We start from the raw sequence: 21,065 nt of genomic DNA on the forward strand, positions 1-21,065 counted from the left end.
ACAGTTTATGTTTCTTTTATTGATGAGCTACTTATAATTACAATGTCTTGCTATGTAAGTTTGGAAATTTTATATATTCAAAAATATGACTATTGAAGGTATATATCAGTACTATTATTTCTCTCCATTTTACTTCTTTCTGTTAGGTTTACTCTTTCTGTGTGGTGTTTCTTAGTTTTTAGAACAATACAGATGAGACAATGGCATATAGATATTACATAATTTAGTCAGAATTTAATAGCTGAAGGATTCCAGAAGCCACTTCAGTCAATACACAGCCTACTGGATGGGATGGGATCTATCTATGGATAGTATAGTCAGATATACTTGACTTTATTTTCTATTTTTTAAAACCTGAACAAATATAAAATTCTTGACTTTATGCCAGGTATTTTGTTATTCCCACCCTTGAGATGTTACCACAAGGAAATCTCTTCATCCACTGCTTTTTGAAAATTCACCTTTAACTTCCAGGTTAATTAGACTTGAATCCTGGGTTTATCATTTACTAACTCTGTGACTTTTCTCATCCATGAAGTGGGGAGAATGTGTTTCCTAGAATGTTGTGAGAATTAAATGAAAAAATACATGTGCCTCATTTTACCAAATCCTCATCTTGAATGCTGCATTGCACCTAAAGGCTGCTGTTATGTGTTTGTACAAATAGTAGTACAGAAAAAAATGTGGTTCTTCTCAGGCTATGCTCTGATCCTCTGCTGAAGAAACCAGGGTCAGTGAGTTCAAATCTGGCTCTAGTGATGCCTAAGTCTTTCTCTATCAACTATGTAGGGATGAAAGTTTCACCAGTGGCAGTGAGGTAATTTACAGAAAAATTGAACTGAGAGGTTGGTCAGAAGATTCTGGGGGAAGTGAACTTGAACCCTGGGCTTTGTTGGCTTCCTTCCCATGATGCCTCCAGGAGAACATGGCAGCAACTGGAGACTGAAGCTTGCCTTAGACCAGGCCTGACCTGAGGCTGGGGAAGGAAGGGCGGTGAGAGCTTCCATTGGGCTCCTTGGCCCTGGGGAAGCCATCGCACCCTCTTTTAGGTCGAAAGGGAAGCTGCAGCTTTCTCCCTGAACTGACTGGATCTGAACTCTGTTTATGACAGTGGGTGCCAAGTCCTGTTGCTGGTTTTGTAATCCGGTTTAAGGGATACACCCTATTGAAAGCCGGGAAGAATGACTCACCTGTTGCCATATTTACCATGACCACAATTCCATTTGCTTGAACTCTGCCCTGGTTAAATGTCTCCAGGGACTGCCTTCAAAGCAATGGATGACCTTCCCCCACTTCCTCCTGGACAGGCTATTGGGCTCCTTCAGAGCCTTTCACAGCCCAGTACCAAATAGCATCTGACTCCAACCTGTTTCCAGGGCCCACTTGAGAGTGAGACTTTCCAGATAAGGATAATGAAAACAGGCCGGAAATGCCCCAAAAGACATTTCCCCAGTCTTGTCTGATTGTGTGATTCATTTTTCCAGGTAAAGTCCACATTTTACATGTTTAGTGATTAAAACTGAGGGTGAGGACAGGGTGAGGATTGCATTCAGTTATTCAGTGAGCATCACTTTATCAGTGCCGATGCCACGTGCTGTCCCGGGCTTGATGATATAAGGATGGGCAAAGACAGACGCATCTCTGTATAGACCAGACATGAGAAATAATTAATACCATAGAAATACATATAGAATTGCAACTCTGATAAGCACTAGAAAGAAGAGGTGTATGGTACCGAAAGAACTAACAACCCAGGGATCTGACCCATGTGGGAAAGTCAGGGAAGACCTTGGAAGCCTAAAATTTGGGATCTTTATCCTGCTTTCCAAAGTCACCAGGTGAAATTTGGGGCAGGCTTTTAAAAAGCTTGTGTCCCATGATGAATTAGACAAAATCTCTGCTTTAACTTAACTCAGTGTAAAGAAGAGATAAGGAACTGCACTGATGCTGTGTTACAAAAAATACGAGCGACTGCTCTGTGAAATGACACCAGGAAACCAAATCACAATGAAAGGCATTGTTTTTCAGGGAAATAGAAAGTCAGGAACTAGTCTGACTAAATCAATAACTCTTATTTTAAAACTTCACTGTTTGTCAAAATTTACCTCCCAAACCTGTGGCGTGATGGTTGACTTCCAGGCTCGTTCTGAATAGCCTTCATAGAACCAAAGGTTCTGGTGCTTTATAAGCTACTCCATGGCCCAGAAAACCAGAGAAGGTTTCCCTGTGCATTTTAAGCAACTGGAAAGACTCAGCCACTAAGACTGGAAGCAACAAAACAGCATCACTTAGAGATACTGAGGCCAAAACTGACTACAAATCCACAGTTTCTAATCTAGAATTCTGAAAATGAAAAAACTCTGAAACCTTGTTTTGTTTTTTAATTCATTTGGTGGTGCTGGCCAGTGCTATCCAAACTCCCCTCCCTTTGTTCTGACTCTCACCCATTCCAGGCACCCTGATGACTATGGGGTGCAGTTCCCTTGTCCCATGGGGACAGCTCAAGAGTCCTGGCTCCCAGGACCCACCTGAGACATGGAGCCAAGGTCACCCTCCATAGGACATCACTGGCATCCTTCTCTTTCTGCTCACACTTGTCCACTGGTCCATCTGTTTTTCCTGGGAACACTTCCTAATCCATCATCTTCACCCCTTGTCTGGAGGCCCACTGCTGGAGAATCCATCCCAAGACAGAAAATCTGACCTCAGTTTCTTTGCAGCCATTCGTGACTTGAGACTATTTCTAGCATTTATTTATCTGACTTAGTTTTGCGTTCTTATGTTTGGCTGTTAAATATTAATGTGTTTGGTTACAGGGTACTTCCCCAGACTCCACTGGGGTTATTACATAACATTCACAGTATATGCATCAGATTACCTTCTTCAAGTTTAATAAAATAAGAATTGCAAACACATTTCACCCAAAGGGTTTTAGGTAAGGGATTATGTAACTATATAAAATACTAACAAATCAAATCCAATGCTATATTAAAGGAATAATAAACCATAACCAATTAAAGTTTAAAAAAAAAGTTTGTGTCTCCTTAAATCCAGTGTCTCCATTCACAAGAAAGGCAAAGATCCTTAAGCCTCTCCATTAGAGAGAAGATAACCAAATTAGCATAAAGCTTTGAGAAGCATTAAAGAAATCAATCATTGTTAAGTGTCACTTGCTCTTCAAGGCATTGTTCAAAATTATGAGCATTTGGTTGGATATGTTTGTTCCTAAGACCTGAAGATAAGAACTAAATTACATTACATCTAAAATGATGTAAATGTCCATGGCTGCAGCCATTTGACTAATCACATGATGTCTATTGATATATCTAGCACTTTGAAGACAAAGCTACAATATACTCTCTACCTTTTGTAAAATATTTCCTTCTGTTTTAAACTTCATTCCAAGTACAATTTCAAAATAAGACTTAGGTGTGGACAGACAATCATCTGAGTCCCGTTGTCTGACTTTGGTTCTCTTATGCTTTTGAGACTTGGGACATGATATGTCCCTTTCTGGACCTGATTTTCCTGATATGTAAATGGGTTGATAAGAATACTGCTTCATAGGGTTGTTGTGAGGTTTAAATGAGATGTTGCAATACTGGGTTCTAGTTCAGGGCCTGAGTGGTGATGAGCACTCAGCTGAGGTGGGCCCCTTCCCTGCAGAAGTGTAATGAGTAATGAAGGTAGCAGGGACTCATTGAGGCCCCATGTATTTGTGTTACAAAGCCATATGGATCCTGGAAATGTTAGGAGCACCGAGTGTTCCTTCCCTCTGACAATAGTTTTCCATAAAAGAGATTGGAAAAAAATACCATCAGAATAGCCTCCTGTTTGCCTCTGACACCAGAAATAAGAGTAAAATAACTTGAAATGCCTCAAAAATGTGTCTTGGTACTCTTCAGTTTGCATGAGTGAATATAGATTATGAATGTGGATCCAATACCTGCCAAACAGTAGTCCCTGCCTCTTGCCCCCTCCCGCCCTCTGGAAAGAAACCCCAAATAAGCAATGTGGGAAGGCCAGACTTACAACTTTGCAAAGCAGGTAAATTCAAGGCAAACATTTCCTCTCTCCCTCCTGAGCTGACCGGGTGTGTTATTACTGGAACCAAGACAACAGGTATTGGGTAATAGCGATGGACGGGGCAGAAATTTTTCATCAGCAGGAGCCAAGTTCTCATTCTAGGTGACTCTGTGGAAAAAAAACAGCCTTGAAGTCAGTTGGCAAATCAAACACTTCTGTCTGTTCATGTTTCTAGCCTAACTTTTTCAATGCGGAAACAAGTACTACAAGGAAAAAGGTTGAAAGCTTTTGAAAAAATCAAAATGCTTAATATGAGTTTCATATTATTCTATTTGCTGCTTCTTTTGCTTGCATGATAGACATGGTAGACATGCAAATACAGAAACAAGGCTTTTATTTTGTCATCAATTTATGTGAACACTTATTCTCTTAGTCATTCAACAAGCACATCTAACTGTTTATTATGCAGCAGGCAGATTTTGAGTGAGAAAATTTGTACATGTGGTCTGAGAAGTATAAGTGAATTTATGAAGAAAATGGGTCAGAATGTTAGAAATCACTCCTTCCCAGAAAACCCATCATGTGTGGCAGCCATCCCGTGCATGGAAATGGAATAAAGTGAACCAGCACTTTGTATGTATTTTCAGTATTTCCTTTGAGGAATTCAAAGAATAGACTCATGCTAAAGGCAATACCTGTCACAATCAAGCAAAATATGTTATTTCAGATAATTATTCATCAGTTTATCTTTTCTAGCAGGGCAAGATGCTGAGGACCCAGGAAAGGGGGACACACATCTTCACTGCTTCCTACTCTTATTCCCTTCCTGAGGGACAGCTGTGTCATCCATAACCTTCAGCAGCCATCTCACTCCTTTGATCTGTGACTCCTAGACCAAAAAAATTACAAATAGTTCTGAAGACACGTCATACTGTTTCATACCTCTCTGCCTCCACATGTAGTGTTCCTCTGTCTGGAATGTTCTGCCTACCTTCCAGCTCCCTCTAGATACCTGCTTATTCTTCAAATCCCTGTTCAGGCTTCTCATCGTTTGCCTCCTCCCGCAGCTTACCAGCAGCTTTCTCCTCTCTGGCACTTGGAAACCTTGCTACACATCCACCACTGCAGATATCATGCTCAATTACAGTTATTTGTACAGATCATCCCTGATTTATGATGGGATTATATCCCAGTAAACTTACCATAAATTGCATATATTGGAATTGAAAATGCAGCTAATATACTTAACCTATCATTGCGGCTGAGTCTAGCCTACCTTCAACATGCTCAGAACACCTACATGAACCTACAGTTGGGCAAAGTCTTCTAACACAAAGCCTACTCAATAATAAAATTTTGAATGCTTCCCTCGTAGCTCAGTCGGTAAAGAATCTGCCTGCAACACAGGAGACCCGGGTTCAATTCCTGGGTCAGGAAGATCTCCTGGAGAAGGAAATGGCAACCCATTCCAGTATTCTTGCCTGGAGAATCCCATGGACAGAGAAGCCTAGCAGGCTACAGTCCATGGGGTCACAAAGAGTCAGACACGACTTAGTGACTAAACCACCACCACCACATGTAACTGATTGAATGTTGGACTGAAAGTGAAAAGCAGAATGGCTGTCTCTGTATAGAATGGCTGTCAGTGTATCAGTTGTTTACCTTCCTGATCCCGTGGCTTATTGGGAGCTGCAGCTGCCGACCCTGCCCAGCATCACAAGAGAGTATTTTACGGCTTATCACCAACCCAGGAAGAGATCAACACTTGAAAAGATACTCAACACCGCTCACTCTTAGAGAAATGCAGATCAAAACTACAATGAGGTATCACCTCACACCAGTCAAAATGGCCATCATCAGAAAAATCTACAAACTATAAATGCTGGAGAAGGTGTGGAGAAAAGGGATCCCTCTTGCATTGTTGGTGGGAATGTAACCTGGTATAACCAGTATAGAGAACCATATGGAGGTTCCTTAAGAAAACTAAAAATTCAGAATTTGAAGTATGGTTTCTATAGAATGGGAAATGCTTTAGCACCATCATAAAATCGTGCCATTGTTCAGTCAGAAACCATCTGCACACCTCTGTTTTTCATTAAACTGTGTTGTTTTCCAGCACGTGCTATGATGTTGGCACAGAGGAGTTGCTTAGGAGATACAGAGGTGTCTGTTGGACTGAGAGCACTATACAGGTGTTTTTACATTTCTTATTAGAAATTTTATGGGAAACCAACCGTTCAACAAATATTTGTTGTGCACCTACTACGTGCTAAGCCTCTCTCAAATGCTAGGCACAGAGCAGTGACCAGAACAAACAAATGACCTGCCATCATGGTACTTAAAATCTTCATCTCAAACTGATGGTCACGAGCTCAGCTAAAAATTCTGTTTCTAGGGAAGAAGAGGAAAAACGGATACTGAGACAATTAGCAGTCTTTGCCACACTGTTCTTTGCTTTTTTCTGTGTTTAAATGGGCATGTGACTAATAGGGCCCACATGGGGTCTGACTGATAAGATGGCGATTATGTCGACCTGGCAAACAAAGAATAAAAGCACAGTGATCCGTGAGACTGGCCAAATTGCCCAAATGGCATCCTGTTTTCTCACTGGCAATCTTCTCAAAGCTGCGAGACCGCCAGATTCCAGACCTCCAGCTGCGTGACCACAGGACTCAACTACAGGCTAAAAATTAGCCATCCCTTCAGAGAATTGTTCATTGGTGGGGTATAAGAAGGACACCATCAGAAAGGGGAGATGCCAGTTCTCCTTAAGAGGCAGTCACCCTCTCTTTTCCCTCTAACAAATTTCCCTTTTCTTGCCTGACTACCCGGCTCACTCTCTTTTTCTCTGCACTCGCCTTACAGTGACTTCTTTGATTGATAAAAAATGGTAGACTGTGGTAATTCTGGTTTCTTTAACTTAAATGCTTATGTTGAATTTTATCATGCATCTTAAGAGCCTGTTGAAACAGCTGTCCTTTTTCTTATTTGGGGCTTCCCTGGTGGCTCAGATAGTTAACAATCCGCCTACAATGCCAGAGGCCCGGGTTCAGTCCCTGGGTTGGGAAGATCCCCTGGAGATGGGAATGGCAACCCACTCCAGTATTCTTGCCTAGAGAATCCCATGAACAGAGGAGCCTGGCAGGCTGTGGTCCATGGGGTCGCAAAGAGTTGGACATGACTGAGCAACTAACACTTTCACTTTCTTATTTGAGTGTGTGTGTGTGTGTGTGTGTGTGTGTGTGTGTGTGTGTGTGTTGGAGATGGTGAGGGAGAGGCCAGATTTCAAAATAAGTTATTGAAAACTCCAGATGCTGTTGTCTCCTCCCAATAACCCACTGTTAGGTATGAACAGCAGGTGTTTTTATTCCATTTTACAGGTGGAAAAATTGGAGCTCAAGTAAATTAATAAAGATGAGAGAGCTAATTGTCAGAAGAGCCATGTCTTCTGACTTGATACTTTTTTATTTGGTTAAGGATGTGGTTAGTTATATAATCTAGCAAGTAACTCAGGCTCACTGGGTGACTGAAATATTTACTGTTGTTTTTAACTGCAGTTGTCTCTAGAAATAAGTGAATCAAAGTAAACCTTTCTGTATAGAACCTGGCCCCTTCTTTCAGCATTCTCATGATCCTCCACTCAAATACCCACCTTTCCTTTACATGTTTTGCCCAGATCAGCCAGTGTTCCTCTTCACACGGAGACTGGATCCTGGTGCTGAGATTTCCCATCGTGCTTCGTTGAGCCCACCCAGTCCTTGGGCTGTGACTTTCTCTGTGGTCACCCTGGCTCCAGTTCCTCATGACGTGATGTTTAATGTTTCTGTGTTTGGCTAGGGCATTTCCCCACCAGGGCTGAGGACCGACAGTTTATATCAACAGCCCCTCCTAGCTCCTTGGCTGAGAACTAGCCCTCCTTGCATGCTGGTGACTGCACCATGTTCTTGGGTTGCATCTGTTCCTGTCATTTACAGTCAGGACATTCATATAGCAGAGTAAAGGGTCTCTTTGTTGCATTGGAACAGAAAACTGAGGGTTTCAGAAATTAAGAAAAATACTTATCAGTGATGAAGTGGAAGTGAAAAGAGAGCAAGCTTTGGGAGAGAGTCTCTAATCTCAGGTTCCTCACCCTGTAAAATGAGGTTAATAATACCTACCTTGAGAATTACAGTAAGAGTTAGAGATATAGATAGGAAATGTCCAGCGTAGTGCCCAGAACATAGTGGATTCTCCAAAAATGAGAAAGAATAAAATAAAATCTATTTTCTTCACTTTCCATAATAATTAAAATTTGGGCAACAATCCCAAGGGAAATGAAAAATACATGTTCATACAAAAACTTGTACTTGAAAGTTCATAGCATTGTTCTTAATAGCTAAAAAGTAAAACAACAAACTTCCATTAACTGGTCAATTGATGAACAAAATGTGGTCTATCCATACAGTGAATGTTGTTCAGCCATGAAAAGGAATGAAGTACTGATACATACTACAACATGGGTGGATTTTGAAAACATCATGCTAAAGAAAGAAATCAGATACCAGAAGGTTACAGTTGAATGATCCCATTTCTATGCAATCTCCAGAAAAATGCAAATCCATAGAAACAGAAAGTAGACAAGTGGTGACCAGGGGCTAGAGAGAGAGGATGATGAGAAGCGGCTGCTAACGGGTACAAGGCTTCTTTTGGGGTGATGAAAATGTTCTGAAATTAGATCATAGTAATGGTTGCATAGCTCTATGGGCACACTAAAACCACTGCATTATATACTCTCAAAGGGTGATACTAGGTGTGTGAATTATAGCTCAATAAAGCTATTATTTAAAAATAGGAGCAGGACTGAATATGCCTTAGTTGCTCTGGGAAGAGATGTTATAAATGGCGTTTGTGCAAGTATACCTGTGTGCTTACCATATGTGTCGGTGTTTTTTCTTTTTTCTAATAGTGACTCTATTGCTATTAGACTAGCTGAGAGAATTATTTAGACCTTGCTCAACCTGTGCATGTCAGTCTTTCTTTGTCCCTGAAGATGCTTGCTGAGTATGTGGAAGCAGGACAGTGATATTACTGCTATCCTCCCAACCATACCTGAGATACTTAATTACTGAAATATGTGCCCTGAGCATGTGCAGATGGATGGACAGTGGTTGTTAAGAGCTGAGATAATGTGGTCTTTGTGTTGGGTCCCTGGTTTCCACAGAGCGCCTCCCATGCTGGAATATATTTATGGCATTTCAGCCTAATAGGTTAAAAGAGGCTTTTATCTCTAAACCTGAATATCTGGCTTTTCTTAGGAAAGCCTAGCATTTCTGGGCACACTTTCTAGCATGGCAGCAATCAGAGGGAGTCTGCGTGTGCCTCTGCCTTACAGTTCTCCTTTCACACCGTCCCCTCAGACCGGGCCCATTTCACTCCTGTATGCTATCTGTGCTCAGCCTTTGTAGGCATTTGGGTTGGACTGGGGAACATCATCCTGCAATTGTTCATTTATCCATTCATTAAACTGACGATTAGTGCCTGCTTTACATGGTAAACTCTATTAGGTGCTGGAATAGTGCTGTCCACAGGGAAGAGGGTCAGGTAACGGAGAAGGACAGGAGCAGTACAAGAGCAGGTGCAATGTTGGGAGTACGGGCAGGGAATCGATGTGTGGTTACAGGTCTGGGGGTGGGAGGTTCAGGGCTCCTGGAGAATGTGTCCCTGGATAGGGTGGTATCTTCTCTTTAGTATCAGAACTTTAGTTTTTGGCCCATCGAAGAACATTTCACTAGTAATTCCATTTCTTCAGGGCATAGCCACAAATTAAGAAAACTTAATAGAATTGGAAAATACAACAAGGAAAAGAGGAAATAAAGAGTAGGTGAAAAGGAGTGGGAAGAAGAATAAACAAAGGAGAAAGAAGAAAAACAGGAAAAAGGGTCCTTAGACAAATGAGAAACATTTATCTTGTCTCAGATGCTGCCACTGATGCTTTCATGAAATGCCAAGGTTTTTGACTCCAAGGAAGATTATGCCAAAGGGAACTTCAGCAAAGGTTATAGGGAACTAATGAATCTTCACATTTTTCTTGTTTTATTTCTTGTCATCCTTTCATGTTGAGATGTTCACATTGATTAATGTGCTTCATCAGGCAGAGAACTCCTTCCAGTTTAACAGGTGGGCATCACTGTCTGTGGGTGTGTGCAGTGGGGTGTGCGGTGGGGTGTGTGAGCTAGTGTTGGAAGGGGTATCAAAAGGCCTGAAGGAAAAGTTCAGGCTCTAACCCCCACCATATGTATGGCTTCAGCAAGACATAACCTCTCATCCTCAGCTTTCTCATCTATGTGTGTGTGTGCGCTCAGTCGTTCAGTCATGTCCGACTCTTTGTGACCCCATGGACTAAAGCCCACCAGGCTCTTCAGTCAATGGGGATTCTCCAGGCAAGAATACTGGAGTGGGTAGTATATCCCTTCTCCAGGGGAGCTTGCCGACTCAGGTATCGAACCGGGATTTCCTACATTGCAGGTGGGTTCTTTACTAGCTGAGCTACCAGGAAAGCCCTAACATGGAGAAATAAAAAGAACGTCTATCTTAGCTAATCATGAAGCTCAAAATGGGACAGTGTATGACATACAGGGGTGACAGGTTCTTAACACCAAGAGACGAAAATCTAGCTCACGATCGAAAGTATCAAGGAATGGTCTATTTGTAATATGTTTAATTAAGTTCATCCTGCTTTTATTAAAGTGATAATGGGCTTTTGAATTCACCATTACCTGGTCAATCTGCAAATTTTAACCACGCCTCTTTCTTGCTGTTTAGGAGTGCGATTGGTTACTTGGTTGACTCCCTTTCCAGAATTAGCATTTCTTTTTACATCACTCTTACTCAGCCTTTAGATGTAACACCTATGATTGTTTCTGAGACTGAATGGTTCATACTGAGGAAGGACACCAAGACAGTATAAATATTTATTTGTTGCTGAGGAGGGTTTCATGAGAAGTGAATTTTCCTGATTTGTTAGTTCATTAGAAAGAATTGCTACGAACTGATTTGGTAGGATCTAGGAGAAGACTTTTGTTGGAAGAAATTCCCAGCTTCCAGTTCCTATCTGTATCCTGAAACATAGTCACAGCTAGTCCACCCAGCAGACAGAGTCTAGTTTTTTAAACAATGGTACACAGTAGCCAGGAGGCCAGAATCCATCTTCGTATTTGCCAAGTGGCCAGGCATGTCTGTTCCCACCTTGGCAGGACAGCAGCTGGTGAGCCTGTCCCCGAGAGCACAGACAGTGGTGGGGCTTGATGACATGCCCTTTCTTGAAAATGAATTTCACTAGTTGCTTCTAAAAGTGAAATTTTATTTGTAGGTGGAGCTCTTTATTTTCTACACCAATGAGTCTTCCTTGCTGGATGAAAACATGAGGCAATTAAGAGGGCAATTCAGATTTTGAAGTCTCAAGTTGGAAAATTCATTTTTTGCCAACTCGCTAGTCATGGCATTGAATGGTCCAGGTGGCGACTAACTTTGTTGTTCATTCCATCACAGCTCCCTTGAGCCTCTTGCAGGTTCCAAGACAGCAAAGATCAATCACTGCACAGCATTGCCCTCCTCCTGCCCCACTGACTGCAGGCCTGTTGCTCTGTAGCATTGGAAGTCTAGACTTTCTGGGGTGGCAGGAAAGCTGAGAACATTCCCTGAGGGTCAGTGCAGATGGAGGTGATCAGGAGTACCATGTCCTCAGTGTCTGTGTTCCACTTGCAGAGTGGTCCAGTCTGCATCTTTAATTTGGCTCCAGTGGCCCCACACTTAGTAATGTGAGTTTAGCTCTCACAACCTCAGTAGTTCTTATAAAAAGAAATGAGCCAGTTGCAATTATTTCAAATTGGCTACTTGTTCAGGAGCCAAGACTGAGGAATGAAAACTGACCTTCTAAAACAAGGAGGAAAGTCAGTGTGTTTAGACGTCGCCAAAGAAACCTTCAGTTTTATTTTTGGCCACAGCCAAATAGGGAGGCTTGGTCACTCTGCAGACTTGTTTATCTGCCGGTCTGCTGCAGGGGCTCTTGCTTTCCCCTGTAACAAGTGACCACGCACCTGCTGGCCTGGGGACTTCATCAGCCAAGAAAATCCCTATACATGCTGTTGACTGAATTTGCAGTATGTGCATGCGGGCGTACCAAGTTGCTCAGTCGTGTCTGACTCTTTGTGACCCTTTGGGCTGGAGCCTGCCAGGCTCCTCTGTCCATGGGATTCTCCAGGCAAGAATACTGGAGTGCACTGCCATGCCCTCCTCTAGGGGATCTTCCTGACCCAGGGATTTAACTGGAATCTCCTGAGTCTCCTGCATTGGCAGGTGGATTCTTTACCACTGAGCCACCTGGGGAGACTGCAGTATGTGTTTACTGCTGTCCTAATCTGACTTTGAACCCAAGACTCATGGGCCTTTGCTGACAAGGCCCAGGTAGGGAAGAGGAAGAGGCAAGAGGAACCAGAAGCGGAAGCAGAGAGGAAGCGGGCTTGCAGTTTGATGGTGAGCCGTGACCTAGACTCCCTCCTGAGGCCATATGGATGTTGCCCCTGTATCTGCCAGCTCTTCCATTTCAGGTGCTGCCAGCTCCAGAGAAAGCCAGCAAAGACTAATGGACAGAGAGGGGACCAACCATCAGCATCACAGCCGTACCAGGGCCACGGTTCTTCTGAAGGTGGAGGAGGGAGACCTCTTAGTGGCCGGCAGGTTCCAGTACTCCTGGGACTCCAGGTCGCTCTCCCAATGAGGCCTTCAAAGAAAATTAATTACATGAGGATTGGCACAGCTCCAGAGCTGAGCTCTCCTTGCTATGTCATTGGGAGCCGGAGTGATGATTGAATGTGACTCTCTACTCCGGTTGGGAGAATTGAGGCCAAGATTGAACAGGCTTCGCTTCCCAGGAGCCTGGTGTTCCAGCCAGTACCTGTTTGTGCTTCATGAACAGTGGTGTTCCAGTCTGATTGGTGAAATCACCAATCCCTGTGTATCACTTTGTAGGTCACCTCTCCAGGTGTATCTTCACATCATTCCTTGCTTTCTTCAGGGAATCCTCTAGCGATGTCCATTACCTCTCCGGGTGCTTTTCTTGCTCTCATTGGGAGTAGATGACAGACTCATCTTCCGTGGGACTGGAAGGAGCTGTGGGTTTGAGAGAAAGCCTCGGCTTCTCCTGCACACTCTGTGTCCTTGATGGATAAATCCGTCTAGCTGCAGAGTTTTGTGTGTCCTGCAGCTGGTGGGGCTGTAGGACGGGTCAGGCTTTGCACCATTACATTTTCTACAGGGCTCTGAAAATAGAACCTTTAACTCAGGCCTCAAGTTTCCTCAGGGAGCTTGCATCTGGGTCTTTGCTCTGTCTCTCTCTCTCCAACCCTCTGAAGACACCAGTGCATGCTTTCATGATTATGTATTTGAATGGAAACACATTTTCATCAGAGGGATTAAAAAGCAGCAGTTAGAAGTGTCTGCCTGGATTTCTGTTTATTTGCCTTCACCAGGGGAGTGGAGGAGCAGGGCGGAGGTCTCAAGGGGGCGGAATGCAAGCCCTCCTCAGTGGCCTGGAGCTGGCCCCTCTGTTGTTCCTCTGGGACAAGGCAGGAGACTGGCCGTGTGCATCAAAGACGGGTGTGGATGGACCTGCAACCACAGTGGGAGGACTTGCTCATTTCCTCAGAAGCCTGAGAACAAAGAGAATCTGAACAATTGGGGGAAGTAACCGTATAGGAAATATTTAAAACTTAATCAGGAGAGTATTCAAAGTCTCTGCCTCTACTTTTAATTAGACACATCTATCTTTGCAGATTCCACGCAGCTAATTTCTCAGGATGTTTGGCAGGAGTGGATACTTAGGCAGAGTTTGGAGTTGTTTAGTCTGTACACCAGGAAAGTAAATTTCATATGATGAAACCTTTGTTAAAAAAATTAGGAGGAAATGCATCAACGAGTAGGGAGGGCGTAGAGAACGTCAGTCCCATGTAATGCAGAAGCAACGGTCAAGGAAAGAAGTAGATGCTGTCTGAAGTTGCCTACACTGTAAGCATTTGGAAGTAATATGGAATTCTTAAAACTTTTGGCTCACGCTGCAGTCAAGATTCTGGGGGTTGGTTTTGTTTTAAGTTACTCTTACCCATAATACTCTGAGTGAAGAAGAATGTGCATTAGAGCGGGTTCTCAGTTTCAGGACTTGCTCTACATGTGCTACGTCTACCGTGAGACGGAGTGGTTTGACAATCCTAGTGCCCTTCTTGGCTATGATGCTGGGCTTTGGGGGCTGTGGCCGTGTGTGACTGTGGATGTGGTTTTTGCTGATAAGCTGTGCTTCTTGGCACAGCTGCAAGCTGGACAGGGTCTGTGTCTCCCCCCCCACGTTGCTTCCTGGCCCATTTTCCCGCCTGCTTGTTCTCCCCAACCTTTGTCCCCCGATACTATCAGCTACACACATCACCTCTTTTCCTTCCAGAAAATAGTCCCCGTGGGTCTGTGGGTCTCTCCCTCCTAGATCTTGTTTCGAAGAAAGGAGCTGCTTCTTATCTAATTTTCAGAGAAGACTTGAAAGTAGATTGAATTGGCCATTGGCATCACCTCCTGATCCTCTATTTTTTGAATAATGTTTTAAATAAGGATGGTTTTCATTCAAATATCCATTTTGTGAAATAAGATTTTCAAATATTAGTCATACCCCTCTGTCTTTCATTTTTCTCTACCTTGTGACGTAAGTTACATATCATCATGTTACTTGGTGTTTTATAGAAGTTTATTCTCTGTGTAACACGGCCTTTCACTATGTTTTGCTTAACAGTTGGTTTTTTTTTTTTCTCTTGCATGCATTTCTCTTAAAGATTTCTCATCCTCTCTTAACGATTTCACTTGTTACTTTTGGAGCAGCTCTGACTCCCAAAAGCTCAAGTAGGAAGAATAAAAACCATTATAGATTGAGTTCAACAAAATCCTATGTACTGGATTGCTATAAATGGAAGAAGTGACCACTGTTTACATCTCTTTATTTGCTCTTGTCAAGGCCATGCTCCCAGGGAACCACCACTGCTGTTAATGCCAATAGCTTTCCCTCACAGTAGGAACTGCTGAATTGCCAATAAAGTATAAACATTTTTACTCTCACTTAAGTGTCTCAGATACCTCTATTTTCCCATGACTCTTCCTTTCCCATTTGTCCTCCATTTCTTCCTTCCTTCCTCCCTTCCATCCTGTTTTAATTTTATTCAGTGTGGTTTTAAAAAATCAGGAATAGTGTTGAATTTTGACTAATGCTTTAGGATTTTTGTAGCATATTCATTGAAAGATAACTGATCTGTAGTTGTGTCTTTATCAGGTTTAGGTATCACTGTTGCACTTGCATTATTAAAAGGACTTGAAACAAGCCACATAACTTTGGAAGTAGCTAAGTGTTAAGATGGGCTTTCCAGATGGCTCAGTGCTAAAGAATCCGCCTGCCAATGCAGTAGACAAAGGAGATGCGGGTTCAATCCCTGAGTTGGGAAGACCCCAGGAGGAAATGGCAACCCACTCCAGTATTCTTGCCTGGGATTCCCATGGACAGAGGAGCCTGGCAAGCTGCAGTCCACGGGTCACAGAGTTGGACATGGCTGAGTGCGCACGCACGCACACATACTGTTAAGATATCTGGTAGAATTTCCCTATGAAACCATCTGCGTCTAGTGTTTTCTTTTGTTTCTTCCTTTATTTCTTCCAAGAAAACTGTTCTCTTTAAGTTTTATGTTTATACTGGAATCAATTTTGCTAACATGCATCTTGCTAGGATATCTTCTATTATATCTAGTTTTCAAATTTATTTTTCATCAAGTTATATGAATTAACTGCATATGATTTTTTTAAAAAAATTCTTTCATGTCAGTCATATTCTCTTCATCTTTGTCTTTTCTTATTTTTAATTTTTGTGTTGTCTGGGTTGTATTAACTAGTGATTGTCTTTTGTTGATTTTTTACTTAAAAAAGTAACATTTCTCTTGTTTATTAGGTTTGCTTTTTCTCTGTTTTCAACCTCATGACTTTCTACTTTTATCTTTATGCTTATTTGTTTTGTTGCTCTTTCTCTAGCTTTATGGAGTAGGAGTTTAAGTCATTAATTTTTATTGATTTAAGGATAAAAAACTGAATTTTCTCTGACCACTGCTTTAATTGTATCCCTCAGTTCTGATCTCTAGTGTTTTTATTATTTATCTTTATAAGTTCTAAAGTTGATTTGTATTTCTTTTTTCACTGAATAGTTGTTTAATAGAGAGTTTTAATGGAATTTTGGAGGTTTTATTACTAATTTTTGATTTTATGAAGTGACCAGAGAATGCTATAAATATTCCAATTTTGTAAAGCTTTCTTCATAATGTAATTGTTGGTCAGTTTTTGTGAATATTTCATGTGCACTTGAGAAAAAAGTAGAATCTCTATTATTGTGTTCCATAGATTCTTTACATATTTACTTTTTTCCCCTTTGCACTTTCTTTAACTGAAAATGGTATATTAACACCTCTTATTATTGGTGCTTGTTTTACCTTTCTATACTTTCTGCTATATAGGGGTTGGCAAACCACAGCTTGTAGACCTGTTGCCTATTTTCGTAAACAAATCTTTACTGGAGCACAATAATGCTCATTCATTCATGTGTTATGAATGACAGCTTCACTGCTACAATGACAGAGTTAAGTAGTTACAACAGAGAGTATATAGCCTACAAGCCTAAAATAGTCACTGTCTGGCTTTTGAAGAAAAGTTTGCCAACCCCTGTACTATATATAGGTACATGGATATGCACATTTATTATATGGTTGATGTGAATGACATTATTTAGCATTATTATTATCATTACAATTTTTTTCCTGTCATGTTTAATAATTTTGGCCTGAATTCTGCCTTATTTGATGTAAAGATTGCAACCCATGTTTTCCTTCTTTCTTTTCCAATTGACTGGCATATCTGTTCATTTTGGGGTGTTCTAAGTAGCTTTGTTTGTGATACATTATATTATTCATACCATGTGTTTGCTTTGTGAGACTGTTTGAAAATATTTTTGTTTTATAAATGACTTAAACTGCTTTTTAAGTGAATCAGTTTGTTAAACTTTCAAGATAGATCAAAAACAGATTTTACATACATTGTTTGTAGACTTCTGAAGGTATTCTATCTTGTGTAAGTAATGGTAGAGTTATCTGAACTAAACAGGTGAAGATACCTTGGACTTTGAATTTTATACTAAGAACTGTTATTGTGACTTTCCCCTCTACTGTGTGTGATTAAAACAACATTGATTAAAAATTTTGTGGGACTTGAAAATGCAACTGAATTATTGCTTAAATTGAGAGTTGCTGTTATGAAGTTAAAAGGTAGATACCTAAAAATTGGATAATTAAATTAAAACAATTTAGTTTCCAATTAAAACAAATGGAAAACTTTCCAAGAATATTAGTTAACTAACCCATTCATTTTACACATATACTGTTTTTTAGATTGACTCTACTATTGACCAAGTCCTGCTTAAGGATCTAATGACACAGAGATGGTTGAAAGCCGTATCTCTCGCTTCAGAAATTGTCTAGATTGGAACACAAGGGAGTCATTTTCATGTACACGGTGTCTAGAACTGGCCGTTCTTTCAGTTTATCTGGAGTCTTTTGGCTTCCTCCTCTGTCTTTGGATGATGTAATAACTGAACTGTGTGGTGCTTTCTCATGCAGGGCGGCCACTGACCACAATGTGGATAATACAACAGAAATACTCCGGGAGTGGCTGAAAAATGTACAGAAAGCCTATCACTATGTGGAGTGGAGGCCTATGGATGAACCTGAGTGAGTAGCAGAGAACATTCTGTGAACTCGTTATTTACCCTTCCCCCGCTTAATCAGTTTTTCGGTCACTTAGGCTTCCAATCTTAGAGACACATGTGATTTTCCATTGTCTTTTGTCTCTGTATCTGATAGTAAGTTACAAAGACCTGCTGTTTCTTCCTTTGACAGATCTTTGTATTTCTTTTCCTCTTTACTCATGCAACTACTGGCCAAGTTCAGACTCTCATTCATTCTCAAGTGAATTAACACAGTAGTGTATGTTTTAAAATATTGATATTACTTATTCAGACTTTGAGTATTAACCTTTTATACTTGAGGGATCATAGTGAAAGTTTGTATACTTCTTATTTATACCTTGCTTTTTCACCCATCGTATGTTGGTAATTGTGCCATAGCAACAGTTAAGGAATATCTCATTATTTTTGTGACTGCAGAGTATCCACTGATGGGTGAACCATAATTATTTAATCATCCTCCTACTAATGGACATTTACATTATTTCCAGTCTTTACCCTAGCAATTTTTTTTTTTTTTTTTTGGCTGCACTGCACAGCATGCAAGATTCTAGTTCCTGGACCAGGGATTGAACCTGCGTCCCCTGCATTGGCAGTGCAGAGTCTTAATCACTGAACCACAGGGAAGACCCTACTGCAGCAATTTCTTAGTTGCTTTTATCTTTAAAATGATACTGTATACCACACTGTCAAATCAATCTACCTAAAATATTAATGATGGCCTTTCATTTCTTTGTTGAAAAAACTTCAGTGACTCTCTACTGCCTACAGAATGAAGTTCAAATGCCTGATTTGAAATATTTCATAAATATTTTAAAAATATCCATATCTTTACACCAATATTTCCTAAAAGAAAACTGCATTATCCAGATGTTCCTTTTATTTATTCAACCCCAGGCTTTCCTTCCCTTCTTTGTGATAACCTTTATCCCAAATTCTACCTGCTACCAAGAGCTGTGGCTAATCATTCCAGTTACAAATTTCTACCTTCTCTCAACACTTGATTGCTTATTTCCTGTAGCATCTTGTTTGGCACAACAATAAACAACAAACATTGACTATCTAATTCATGCATTTTTTTCTGTTTTATTTTTTACACAGGGGCTAAAATGTACAAATACTTTATGTTTCACTCAGTGCTAAGTTCTTGTAAGCACTAAATTTATACTTGTTGAATAAACAAATGAGTGAATGAGAATATGAATAAATATATTTCAAACTTACTACTCTAAATGTTCCCCAGGCTACTATAGTTCTAGATTAAGGAACTGTAGAAGTGGGATGCAGAGAAGGCAATGGCACCCCACTCCAGTACTCTTGCCTAGAAAATCCCATGGACAGAGGAGCCTGATAGGCTGCAGTCCATGGGGTCACAAAGAGTCGGACACGACTGAGCGACTTCACTTTCACTTTTCACTTTTATGTATTGGAGAAGGAAATGGCAACCCACTCCAGTGTTCTTGCCTGGAGAATCCCAGGGATGGGGTCGTACAGAGTCGGACACAACTGAAGTGACTTAGCAGCAGCAGTAGCAGAAGTGGGATGAATTGAGCTGCTGAAATTTTTCCCAGGATAAGTCATTTATTGGAAGCTGAATGTGTATTTTAAAAATAATAAATGCTGTTCCAGAACAAATTTTTGTTCTTTTAGTCTCTCACTGTATAATATTTTTTAATTACATGTACATATATATGTATCTACATATATGTCTCAATCTCAGCATATGGTCTATAGATGGAGCAAACCTTAACAATCAAATGTGGACACTGTCAAAGATTCTGAACACTTTTTTGGAGTTACTTATAATGGAATTTGGCCCAGTTAGAGTGGCCCAGAAAAACTCTATGTACCTCTCCCGCATCCTGGTAATTTTCTCCATAGCCAGATTTTGACTAAATATATTGTATGCCAAGGTCAGTGTGAGAAATATCAGAGAAGGTATTTTTAGGGGCAACATATTCAGAGAAAAAAAAACAAACAAACAGGAATTCCACTGATTTTTGTAGAAACGATTGGGGAAAACATTTCAAAGACTTCCTGTGTAATAAACAGTTTTTTTCATCTTATTTGTATGGTTATGGTCTCTTTTTTGTGGTTTCTCTTTTACTGAGGCAAATGTCCTGCCAGTATGCAGCTACAAGGACTTGAAGTGGTGGCCAGTTTGGGGCCCCTGTGACTTTCTCAATGTCCGTACCAGGTGGGGGCTTTCAGAAAGGTTCTTAAGGGTGAGCCAACCCAGCTGCCTCCATGTCCGTGGATGAGTCCTGGCGACCTTATGGGTGTTGAGAGACATTCCAGCATTGTATATTTGCTCCGTGATCTCACTCCATCTGGGGGAGATCAACGTGTTGGACTCTGTAGAGTCCTTTACTGAGACTTGACCACAGAAAATAAACCTTTGTTTTTCCCGGGAAGCTCCTAATTTGATGCTGTAACATTTTCAAGTGTATCTGATGGCTGAATGTATGAGAAAGTGTCTAGGAATATGAGCTTTGGGGTTATGCTTAGATTCAAATTCTGGCTATACCCCTTATTAATGGCGTAATGTTAAGCAAATGACTTAACCACTCTGACCAATTTCCTCGGCTGTGAAGAGGGGAGAGTGGTATCACTTACATCATAAAGAGAGTGAATTCTAATGAGAACTGAAATATTGGGTCAGCCAAAAAGTTCATTCGGGTCTTTCCATAAGATGTGCAGAAAAGCCCAAACAAACTTTTTCGCCAGCCTAGTGTTTCATATAAAGATTCCTGTGTATGGGAAGCAGCAAATTACTTAATCTCTCCTTGCTCCAATTTCTTACGTGTAATGAGGGGATAATGATAACCATAATAGTATCGATTTCCTAGGGTTACTACTGGAAGATAAAATGGATTAGTACATAGTGCCTGCAATATATAAGCACTCAATAATTATTAGCCATCATCATCATCACAATTATTATTATAGGTCTTACCCTGATGAAATTGGACCAAAGCACTGGCCTGCCTCCCGTTTTGCCCACGTGATGAAACTACGACAGGCAGCCCTTCGAACTGCGAGGGAAAAATGGTCAGACTACATTCTGGTAAAAACAGATGTTTAATTTCTTGACAACTGTTATCTAGAATGTGTCCAAATCAATTGTCAATAATCTAGGACGGTGGGAGCAATCAAATGTCCTTTTTTAGGCCTCTCCTCTTCAATGTTCTAATAAAGG

General features: G+C 41.0%; 1 protein-coding gene across 2 annotated transcripts in view; it reads left to right on the top strand.

Moving 5' to 3' along the window:
- Positions 1 to 21,065, top strand: part of COLGALT2 (collagen beta(1-O)galactosyltransferase 2) — a 133,274-nt gene that overhangs the window by 69,671 nt on the left and 42,538 nt on the right. The window contains exons 1-3 of one of the 2 annotated variants that reach the window (XM_043485330.1): positions 14,048 to 14,067; positions 17,742 to 17,852; positions 20,816 to 20,933. In XM_043485330.1, the coding sequence (XP_043341265.1) occupies positions 17,839 to 17,852; positions 20,816 to 20,933 (132 nt within the window). In that variant the 5' untranslated portion in view covers positions 14,048 to 14,067; positions 17,742 to 17,838. Of the gene's footprint in view, positions 1 to 14,047; positions 14,068 to 17,741; positions 17,853 to 20,815; positions 20,934 to 21,065 lie in introns of those variants that run through there. The other variant, XM_043485329.1, reaches the window with a different exon arrangement.

This window comes from Cervus canadensis, chromosome 13, assembly GCF_019320065.1.
Source record: "Cervus canadensis isolate Bull #8, Minnesota chromosome 13, ASM1932006v1, whole genome shotgun sequence".
NCBI classification, from domain to species: Eukaryota; Metazoa; Chordata; class Mammalia; order Artiodactyla; family Cervidae; genus Cervus; species Cervus canadensis.